The sequence below is a fragment of the Trachurus japonicus genome, chromosome 10 (assembly GCF_045865225.1).
Source record: "Trachurus japonicus isolate A0001 chromosome 10, Traja_1.0".
Classification (NCBI taxonomy): domain Eukaryota; kingdom Metazoa; phylum Chordata; class Actinopteri; order Carangiformes; family Carangidae; genus Trachurus; species Trachurus japonicus.
The window spans coordinates 7,267,672-7,279,705 of NC_140916.1; the positions used below are offsets into that span (position 1 = coordinate 7,267,672).

Here is a 12,034-nt window from a genome sequence, read left to right on the forward strand (position 1 = left end):
GTCCAAATCAAACCTCGACTCATTCTCAGCAAGTTTTTTAGTCAACGTATATATGACTTCATGAGCATGTCGCAGCTCAAGATCAAAGATTTCCACCTCTGAATGTTGACCTGGATGAATGGCTGTCTGTTTCCTGTGCTGTGCGTGTGTTTTTTCCCACAGGATTTTACAACATTACTATATAACCAAGTTCAGATAAAGTCTGAAATCCCTACAGAGTCAAGAAGTCAGGTAAAATGCCAAATGAGGTGCACTTAAAAAAGCTCTTTTCTAATCGTATCAACACACACAGCTCTCTCCAGCTTCACCCTTTCACTTACATCATCTGACTCCGGAGACATGTGCTTAAAAAACCAGTGTGCAACTCATTAATGTGATTATCTTGGTAAACTCTTGTTCACTGACTCATTAATCTTGTGACATGGCTGTGTTTGTGTTTTGAGAAGAAGATAATCAGTGAAAACCAGCTCTCCCAGGTCTGAAACCAGTCTTACCTATGCAGTAGCACAGGATGATGGACAGCACCACGGCTATGCCCACGGCGATCAGGGCGGTGCACTTCCAGGAGCAGTGTTTGGGTGACTTCTTGAACTTGAACGCCCCTCTGGACAGGCTGTTTCTGGGCAAAGGGCGCGCCGGCGTGGAGTAAACCGTCCCCGTTGCCATGGTGTAACCAGGGGCCGCTGCGCCAAAGAAAGGTGTCGTTCCTGTGCCCGTCTTAAAAAGAAAGTGCCTGCATAGAGTAGAACAAAACAAACAAAAAAGAAGAATTAGGAGAAGATGATGAAAGATGTAATGAGCAATGGTTCAAAAACAGAATCTCAAAACACAGATGTCTGAGGCTGAAACTTTAGCCCAGTCTCCAAGAAATTATGTTTCCGCACAACTCATCAGGCAACTGGAAATTGGGAGCGGATTACGATTTCTATCAACCTAATGAGGAAATTTTGGGTAATTTATACATTCGGTAAACCACAAATACACTGGTAATGATCGTATCAGTAAAAATGTTCCAAGGCGACGTTTTTGATCAACGACGGTGCAGCACAGTTTTTCCACTTGTTAGGGACTCACACCACCTGGCTCGGGTTCGTGAAAGGTCGGGTTTAATATTGAAAAAGTTCACAGGGACAAACTCTACGATGGTGTAACCTCCCGTGTGTATTAGACTGCAAGAGACACCGGGTTATAGTCTAATATCCCGTATAATCCTGACATTGGAAAAGGTTAACAAAAAGTACCTCATAAAAACAATCATCTCCCACTTGCCCTTTTACAACTGGGCCTTTGCTAATAGCCCATTATACCTGGGGTAATTAAGAGGGTTTAATCAAATGCACTACGGAGTGATCGTCCTATTAACTTTTAAACCCCACGTGAAAAGCTCTTAAGTAAATGAATTAAGCCTTGTTGCCACTCTTGCCACTACTTAGAGATTAATACCCAAATGCCTCCAGGCTTATGGCGACGACCAGGGAAATTGGACAGACTGACCATGCATTACAAATGCCCCTCTAATCTGGAACTGTAGGATTTCATTAACACTTCGTACATTTTCGATAAAAAAATACAATTATTATAAAAAGTAAAACTATTTTGTATATTCCCATTAAGTACTCTTCCTTTTTGGGTTTATGTGTATTTGACGCTCTCTTTTTTAAGATAATGGTAAACTAAATTAAAGGCTTAAAATCTTAATCAGGGATGTTTTAGGAGCCGAGTTAATGCTTGACTATAAAAGAGGGAGAGAGCTAATTATTTACACTAATAAAAAGAATAGAGCAAACAAATTGTATAACACAGGCTATATTATTCAGGGGATGGTTGATCTGCATGATTACTCTCCTTCACACTCACTGTTACACACACAAATTATACCCAAGAGTACCAGCTCAGGGTTAAACGTATTGCTGAAGAGCACTTCAGCAGATGGTAAATAAAGTCAGTCGAGTGCTACTGTACAGACTCCTGTCCAGGTTTACAGCTCAGTGATCTGCAGGTAGCAAAATACAAGTTAAACAATATAGGAGGTTATAACAAGGAGTTAAAACAAGCACTAAAATAATGAAACAAACATTTAGAGAGTCATTTAGCTATAAAATTCAGACTCCAATAGCCGCAAATGTTTCAATAACAGTAAAAATATAGTTGGATGTGAAAACATAAAATCATTAAAATGTGTTTCTTTTTTTTAAAGAGAAAGAGGAAGGACCAGAGAAAGCACAGTTCTCTCCTCTGGCGTCCACCCGTTTCTCTACAATCTCTCACACAACGTTTTACACAAGTCATGTTTTATGTGTTCTATAGATCCCAGGGGGAGGGGTTGCTATAGTAACTGTTAATTTAAACATACCAATAAACTGATAAAGCGGTGTTCGCTCATCAATTATTTGTGTGGCATCTGTGAAGACTCCATGTAAGTTTTGTAAAAGGCTTTTTTAATCCTGACTCTGAATCGCCACTAAAAGAGCTTGAGAACGGCTAATTAGTGTAATAAGAGAATAATCTGAAGCTAAGCAGTCAAGGACTGAAAATCCGTGTGCTTCCCTGATTATGTGAAGGGAGCAGTGGGTCAACAAGCTTTAGGGGGAAAAAAGCAAATGGACCTAAAACAGTTTCCACTATGATATTCTTTTATTCTGACTAAACGCTGTGTGGTGAATAAAGCTCATCGTGCATTAGCTGAATGCAGTTTTAACAGAAGTCAAAGAGAGACACCTCATAAATCTACACCATACTGCTTTGCTCAGATTTCAGCCGTGCCTCTGATATTTCAGCTTCTTCTATCTCCCGTGAGGATATCACAGAGCTAAAACCCCCCACTGATCAATTCTTGACTAAAAGAACAAATGTCAGATTCGAATCGTCTGGCTCTTTGATGCCCCGATTGACACGTGCTGTCATGGACAGACAGGGACTCCATTTAAAGGTTACGGTGTGTCACTGCAGGAATAACAATGCTGCCGGCGTCTGCGACCTCGAGAAGTTCAGATTTCTCAATCTGGAACAATCTGTACTGTAGCTGCAGCAGACTCCGTAATATGCAGTTGGATATGAATTGAGGTCAAAACGTGCACAACGTTGGAGGCGGCAGACGTGTAGTCAGACACAGGCAAATAGACACTGCTATCTGGGGAGTTAAGTGTAAGTGGATGCAATCTGATGAGCCAGACAGGAAGGGACGGGGACGTGTGTGTTTGTGTATTCGTGAGTCGGGATGGGGTTTGCACTCTATTTGAGGGAGGTGAATAGCTATTGCAAGTTGCAGAGATGATCTGGAGACAGTTTTGCCTGTAAATAAACACCACAAATCCACCTGTACTCTTATTTATGCAAAGACATGACTACATAATGCTCTCATCTGCCTCTAAGTCGAAGACACCTGAACAAAAAAAAACACAAAAAGACACATTTGTCTTGGTAACTTGATAATTATTCCTGAAAATCAAGCAAAGAAATGTATTTATAAACATTCGCGCACACAGAAACGTGTTTCTTTGCACTATGTAGCTGATTAAACAATCTGAATGCACATATAATTACCAGAAACATATGGCACGTCGTGGGTGGTTTAAAGCTCGAAAGTCGGTTATATTCAAGTCATTTATGTTTTCTGCTTTCTACAAATCTCAAGTGAAATGAAAAGTCAGAACCTGTGTGTAGGCTACTAGTGTCAGACACAAGTTCCTACACTGGACATTTGTTGCACTCTGCTTTAAAGTAATTCTGGTGCTGATGTTTTCATGCCGCCCCCTTTTCCTCCTCCTCCTCCCCCCTCTCCAACCTTTTTTTTTTCCTTTTTTCTAAAGACCAGACTGAAGGGGTCTAAAGATGAAATGCTGTTGGACATGATTAACAAACAGCAGACCAGTGTAAATGTCTGCGGCTATACACACTGGATGACCGGCTGTAATTGATTACAGCCAGTGTGATGCAACAAGGCACATTACTATGCTAATCCAGCCGGCCCCAGTGATAGCAATGTACGCTGTGAGTGTGAGAGAGAATGAGGGAGGGAGAGAGAGAGAGAGGGAGAAGGAGAAGAGACAATCAAGAGAGTGTGAGACGAAAGCGAGCAAATGAATGGCTGTGTGTCAGTGCGATCGCGGTGTGTTTGTGTGCACGCCTGTCTGTCCCATTGAGAAGCCCGTAACACAAAAGCAGCAGCCAGCCCGGTCTCCTCTGCTCTCACAACATTGCTTGTCATCAGGATGACATTTGAAAACATCCTCACAGAGGACAAAAGACTAAACAGTGAGTGGGTGGATTTGTCTACGGTAAGCTCCAGCTGGAGGGGCGAGAGAGCACGCTGGAAACAATGCAAATCGAAGCCCTCAGAATACGTAATCTGCCTATTAGCTGCTGTCCTGTGTTAGCATTAGCATTTCAAGGTGAGAGCCGGAATAATCAGGCCGCTCTAATCCACGGTCGGGGGAAAAAAAAGAAAGAAAAAAAAAAGACTGCAGACTACAGATGTGGTGTAGCAGCATCACAGTGGCTGGTTTTCACACTATAGCTGCGGTCACCGTCGCTCTTCCCCCAGATCACCACCTGCCCTCGCGACGGGGGGCCTGTTAGCAGGTGCTATTCTGGTTCAGCTAAGATCGGCGCTTGTGTGATGGTATTTCGGCGCCGGCGCTGCTTTTTCGCGCCGTCCTGCCCACGGAAAATCAGCGTGGTGCCATCTTGAGTCACTCCCTGCGACGAGCGCTCAGAATGTTTGCACGTGGAATTGATTATATTTAACGGATTTGATCGGGGGTTTGGCTCGAGAAGAGCTCAGCTGTTATGTACACACGTTTAAGATGTGGGCTTTGGAGTTTAACTCCAGGCCTGAATCATGAGGGACAGTTGAGGTGAGGACATTTTCCAGGACAAGTAAAATATACTAGTATTTTGGCTGCTGCACGTTACATTGGTATTGTATTTTTTGGAATATGAATAACAATTACTCTTCAATATCTATCCACTGCTTGTGAAAGCTTTTACAGTTGCTGGCAAAAAAATAATCTGGAACAGATGTACTTCATGTTGCCAGCAGCAGCAGCAGCAGCAGCAGCAGCAGCAGCAGCAACAGTTTATACAGTAGTCTAAAATAAGAGGAAAATATTGTACCACTCTGGAATCGTCACAGAAATGTGTGCCTGGCACGGAAGATATTGGCAAAATAAACAAAAAGGAAAACACATGAGAAGGAAAAGAGAGAAAAAAAAAAGACACGTCTTGAGGATTACCACTTTGTCTACACCACCATCCACTTTGGCAGGTAACCAGCCATCACTGGAAGCTTCCCCTCCATTCCAAAAGGCTAGTTGGCTGGTGTCTGGCACATGACTAATCAGTCCTGGTGCGATACCGAAACTGCGGCTGGTGCACAAAAAAAAGTTCAATTTTCCCCCTCTGATGTGAAGCGTGACAGTGTGACTCATGATTTACATGTGTGTCCCACACAAACATCTCCACACACGCACGCTCGTGCACAGGGACACACACACACACAAACACACACAAAAACCAAATCCTTCTTGGATTACCTCCCCTATTCTCTTTTTTTTTTGCCCCAGAGAACAATTCTAACACGTTTTCCATCAGGAAAATGTACTGTCTGTGGGACACTGTACCACATGATGATTTTAGAGCTGAGACATAATTTCATTTCACCAAAGGACTCCCTTGACACATGAATCCAATGAGGATTGACAGTACATTTATAACTGCAACGTGTGGCTGGGCAGGCCTTCAAGAGATTCATTCTCAAATGTCATAACGGCTGTTCTAGCTGAACCTCACCGAGTCTAAGTGAAAAGGAAAAAAAAATGCTGAAGTGGGCGTCAGGACATACATATGTAAGAGGAGACACTTACAGTACCTGTATCTTATCCAGTGGAGCACTTATAGAGCTTATAGTAAAATACACATTTCACATACACACACTGATAGAGTCTATCTTAAACAAAGGATTAAGTGCTGCTCGAGAATAATTACCTTATATGTGCAAATGGTCTCTTAAGGGACATGGCGATTCATTTTTTTAATGAAATTGAATGGAATATTTCTAATTGAAAATTTCACCAAATACTGTTCGGGTGGAGTCAAGTGGTTAGTGAGGGAACCCTGAGGGATTTATTAAAAGTACTCCACGCACTTTAAAAGATCTAAATGTCTCCTCTGCACTTGTGAATAGCATCGAACAGCGGGCAGCCTCACTGCTCTGTTGCCAACTAATTGAGCCCTTTAAATACAGTGATCTTAGTTTGCATAAAGCAGGACGAAAAGCTGAGGGAGAGTTACTTCACGGGTTTATCTTAAGTGTGAAGAACCTGCACTGTGACACTTAAAACTCCCAGGCCAGAGTCTGTCTCGGGATCCGAAACATTGTCCCATCCTGACCTTCATCGTCTCGCTCAAGCTCGGGTTTCTGTTAATTAGAGATCAAGTGTAAATGTCAACGACACCGACAGACGTGGACAGCTTTTTTTTTCCTTTTTTTTGTGTGCGGCCTTTATTTCTTTGAGCTTTTAAAAAGGCCTTTGCTCGTCTGACGCATATGTCTGATGCTTTTAAACTCTGGGGGTAAATGAGCTGAAATCAAATTTAGCATCTTTACACAGCTCTGACAGAACGATCACAGCGGGATCAGTGGCTTTACAGCGCTCACCGTGCAACAATGAGCCGTAGTTACAGTTGGTAGTTACCGAGTGCGGCACTTCACTCACTTAGAAGAACATTGAAAGCTATTCACTATGAAAGCGAGTCGGTACCGAGTCAAATTAGCACACTCACGCTTTGAAGACCAACACTTTTATGGGAGGTTACACACACATTATTCATTACTGCTAATTGCTGTAAAAGTAGCTAATGCTGTCAAATGAGTGCTTTATTTTCAAGGAGGTCATGTCACAGGAAATATATTAAGCAAGATCATAACATTGTGATTTATATTTGACAGTTTTTTAATCGACTGCCTTGTACGGAATAATTTACTGTCTGCACGTGTGACCACGTCTACTGCGCTGCATGAGAAATAAAATCCATGTTGATGTTGAGGTTTCAAAAAAGAGATTCACACCCCTGCTGCAGCGGAGGCTGCTTACCTACATGTGCTGTGCCAGGACTCTGCTCACCCAAAACCCCCTGAAGGCAGCATAATAAATACTTTCTGGAGCTTCTGTTTACATTTCCCAACCTGGTGGTTTTCTTGACATGTGCAATTATGTGGTGAACCGGGTCTTCCCTTTTGGCCTCGTTGGTTCACAGCAGCCCCCTGTTCCCACCCACTGGCAAGCACTTGATTTAGAGTCCACTGTGCTGATAGTGATTTATGCCTCACTTGATGATAGGTGTGCCCATATTGTTTTGTCGATACGGCTAAGACAGCTCAAGGTCATCGCGCGGTTAGTATTCAATCACCGCATCTCCCTGAGAATGTGAGACTGTCACCACATATCCCAATTGATTCGGTCAGATCATAAGAGGCTGTTACTTCATGCTGCCACAGACAAAATTCAAAGTTTACATTCATCTAAGGCTCTGAAAGGCGACGCAGTGCCAGGGAAATATCAGGCGGCAACGCAATCATTTACTCGGGGCCGTTTCTGAGTCAGGGCGCAATGTACCACACTTCATTAGCCAGGATATTTTGAGCTCACTGATTAAGAAAGATGTAACTGATGTTTCAGGAGGGAAACTTGGCAGTGGCTCTTATGACAAAGTGGTATCTTGCACAGCAAATTTTGATATAACACACGCACACTACCCGCTTCCCAAGTTTCCTATGAAGTTATAGCCTCTCTGATTTGAACTGGTGGGCTCTCTGATATTCACGTGGTTCCAGCTAATCATGCACTTTCCTTCTGAGTGAGGGTCCGTCTAATTTAGTAATCAGCTCCAAATTGTAGGTGCATAGAAAAAAAAACATTTAAAAAAAGAGCACTCGACAACATTGTTCTCAAAGTGGGAGAAACTATGGTTGTTATCAAAGTCAATGGAAATCATAATTGCTCAGGTAAAAATCGTGGCATGATAATTTAAACCGATGAGGTGCGGTTCTTAAAATGAGTCACACCTTAATATTTTTATTACCCACCAACGTCTGGAGGACTAGAACCGAACACATTAATAAAGTCATGTGTGTTATTAATTTGCGTTTTCATATTATCATTATATAATATATTATACAATTTCATTATATATAATTTCTGCAAGATAACCATCTACCAGGAGATAACCAAGCCCCCAGCACTGTCTTCCCCCACTGTCATAAATGTATATGCCCTGGGAACAGCCGATCAGGGGTCTTAGTCAGGGCAAACCTACAGTAAGAGTCCCTGCAGGCTGAGACAACCTTATGTTCCACAAGCCTATACCTGGGAATTAGACTGACATGTAACTAAAGCCACACTGGCTGGAGTGGCACCTGGATAAACAAGATCTGTGTCAGATGTTGAGGGACCAGGACAGGCCGATGATAAATGAGCTACTAGAACAAGACACATGTGGACAAGGTACATATGAATTTCCCCCTGTTGTGTTGTCGGTCACCTCACCTGCTCTCCAGGGCCACATTGCTGCCCAGGACCCAGCTGTCCTGCAGCTGGACGCATTCTGCCGTACTCTGCAAGTCGGCCGCCAGGCCGGCTGTGGGTGGTGGGCTCGGGCTCCTCTGATTGGCCAGTGAGCTGCGGCTCAGGGACGTGATGGACGGATGCTGCTTGTGTGAAGGTGGGGCTGGCGGGAGGGGTGGCGGGCCTTGCTGACTAGACAGATGATCTCCTGCAGAGAAGCAAAGGCAAAGAGATGTCAGAATATTAAGAGTGTTCTTAAGCCACCATTATCTGTTCTGCTGCTTCGAGAGTGGGTTTGCTAAAAGACAGCAGATGGGTAATATTATGCACCTGTATGCAAGATATGACAGCACACGACCAAATAACAGACGCAGAAAAGTAAATACAACCAAGAGCAAGACATTAAGATGAGATGCAACCACTGCAAAAAGAAGGGAAATAAGAGCTGCTTTTATGGCGACTCACATAATAATTGTCGCAAAACGCCACACGCCTGACAGTTGGGTTCTCTTAAACAGAAGGTCACTTAGAGAGGCAGCTGTTCCTTTATGGGCGCTTAACGCAATGTTTCACGTTTGATTACAGCCGGAGAAGACTCTCAAATAACTAATGACCAGAACATCCATTAGAGCTCTGAGAGAACAGGTTTTCCAATTTCACACAAAGCTGTGTAATTGGCCCCCAGAATGGCATGTGGTGATTATCTATCCATCTTCCCCTTTTAAAAAGGTAAAAACCCACACTGCTGACAATTCTGATTTGCTCCAATGAGCCCCAAATGGGTATCGTCTTTCTTTCCTCGCGCAGGCTTACAGAAGATTGAGAAAGCTGGGAGATGCGTCTTTCAGGAGCTGTTGTTGTTTTTTGCACAGACAGCATGAATTTTTATAAAGCCAGAAGGAGTTAAATTTAGAGGATACGAATGCTGAAGGTTGGATCAGGTGCATGATTTAACCTTCCACTCGCCCACCATGCATAAAGACCTTGTACCCACGGAACGAACCATGCTCAATGCTACTGGCCGCACTGAGGAACTTTATTGAAAGGACGTTCGTCATTGTTTAGAAAAGAGCCTTTAATCACCATGCATTTTTTTGTCCTTCGCCTTGTGCTTCCACTTTTCACTGCGCCCTTCAATGCATAAAACAAGCTGTTCGATGCAGACAAATGAACCCGTACTCTGGTTCCCCTGTGCTACAAGGAAACATCTACATGCCTGCCATTCACAGCTGTGCTTTGGGGTAAAATCCTTCAGGCTGCTCCACATGCAGACTGTTGGTACAACTGAGGATCTCTTATGAGATTTTAACTGGGAATACTGTATGTAATACAATACATACAGTCCTGTAAGTAATACTGTCTGCTCTCTACAAATTCTACTAACCATTTAGCTGATTTTTGCACTTCATTTAGTATTTTGAAACATCTGTTCCATCTGTATAGAGCAATGACAGTGAGAAAAATACACATACTGTAGATACTCTTGACATACAGTATAATGGGTAAATGGTTTGCAGCAGTCAGGAGAGACGAGGGTGCACAGTGTTGGTGCACAAGACATATCTAGGAATAATTGATTCCTCACTGTAATTGCACGGCAACAGCATGGCTATAAATACGATAAAGGCAAACTCATCAGGGAAAGATGAAGGCTGTTTTTTCCCTCCTTTTTTTGTGTGGACTGTGATGATTAGACCTGGATCAAACCCAATCAAATATGATCCCTTCATAACCCCAAACTACCTTGTTCCAAGTCGAGCCCCAGTCAGAACATACAAATTATACCTTAGATCAACTGTGGTATTGGCATTTTAAAAATATAAGGGCACCATGACTTAGTGATAATGAATACAAGACATACCACTCATCTCTTGGGCTAGACTGTGAGCCCTATTAGAAAAGTGCTAAGTAGGCTAATAGAAATGTGGATTATCTACCAACACTGTCTGGTTTTACATCACCTCTGGGCTTTACTCCACCGTACGAGCCTGCAGCAGCCACAAGCTCCACTTCACTTTCCCGCAGACGTATTTTTCATATAATCAGCACACGCTCGCATAACAGCATAATGTCCATGAGTGATGGAGGGAGAGTTTCAGGAAACAGAAAATGATCTAACACAGGGAAGTGGGAAGATGATGACCAAAATGTGTTAACTTTAGGAGGTCAAAGTTGTTGTTTTTTTGATTATTAAATCACTTACTGTATGAAGAAAAGATAAACAGCAACGAGCTGATTGTACCTTTCAAAGGAACAAAGGAAATTAGATTTTGTAAAACACACAAAAAAGGGTTAGTTGTTCTTGACCTTATTATCACGCCCGCGTATGACACAGTCAATCCCTGTAAACACTCCGCCCTACCATTTTGCATTACAAATAAAGATACATGACAGATATTGCAAACATCTGTATCCATTTATCTTCATGTCTGCGTATTGATCTATTGGCATAAAGTGCAAGTGAACATCTTGATTGCCCTTGTTTGGCTCAGTGCTGCTGCTGCCGCTGCTGCTGCACTGCTCGTACTGAGAGTTTGAAAATGCAGCATAGACTAAACTCCAACCTATAAAAACAGAGCAGGTGCATTATGGTTGATGGAAATAGCGCCGGCACAGCAACAGAGATGAGTGTCAAGTCCAAACACCCTCGCTGTCACAACTTTATGGTCAATCCTGAATCAATTTCAGGCGAATCAAGGCGCTGAGGGCATGACTGAACTGTGACATGAAATGAACCGTGTTTTTAGGTGAAAACACTTGCTGAGCATAAGGTTCTCAAAACACTAAATCCCAAAAACCTTCAAAGGAGTAGGATTTGACATGCAGCAAATCTGTCTGCATAATCCCACAATGGACTAAGGGAACGTAAAATCCGGTGAACTGAATTAAACCTACAGTACTGTATGCATGCTTTGCAAAAATGCACACAAAAGCTTTTGCGTAAAAATAAGACCTTGCACTTGAAATGTTGTGTTTCAGTTCGCTGCAGAGGGTTCAGAGATGAAAGGGTGACTCAGTTCTGTTTTCAAAAAGTTAAAGAGTTCAAATCAAGTCTCATTATAAAGTGTTTTCCCCACATAAAGGTGTGCAAAACAAGAATCCAAAATGTCGTGTGGTGCTATGCAGACTGACCGAGGTCACCTTCAGATGGAATGAGGTGGCAAAAAAAAATCAATGGTGGTTTTGTCACCATTAATATAATTGACACAGAATGACACTTAACTTCACCAGCTGGACTAAATTCACCATATTATAGAAAAGAAAGCAGCAAAAGCGGTGTGAACTAATCTAAAATGGCTTCTCACTTGCCTTAATCCACCTTTCAGCTCAACAAATAGACACTGCACACCTCCTGATATATCAGCACTTATAAATCTGAGGACTAACTCATCCAGTCACCTTAGCCTGTGAGATATTACTCAACACTGAGCTATGCCCTTTAAAGCATTCAGATCTGAGACCTGACTCTG

At 42.6% G+C, this 12,034-nt stretch overlaps 1 protein-coding gene across 4 annotated transcripts in view; it reads right to left on the reverse strand.

Moving 5' to 3' along the window:
• The window catches only part of LOC146979331 (teneurin-3), a 138,056-nt gene that overhangs the window by 68,469 nt on the left and 57,553 nt on the right, over positions 1-12,034 (reverse strand). For all 4 annotated transcript variants that reach the window (XM_085789072.1, XM_085789071.1, XM_085789070.1 and 1 more), the window contains exons 4-5: positions 8,547-8,772; positions 495-733 (exon numbers count right to left, since the gene is read on the reverse strand). In XM_085789072.1, the coding sequence (XP_085645198.1) occupies positions 495-733; positions 8,547-8,772 (465 nt within the window). The remainder of the gene's footprint in view (positions 1-494; positions 734-8,546; positions 8,773-12,034) is intronic.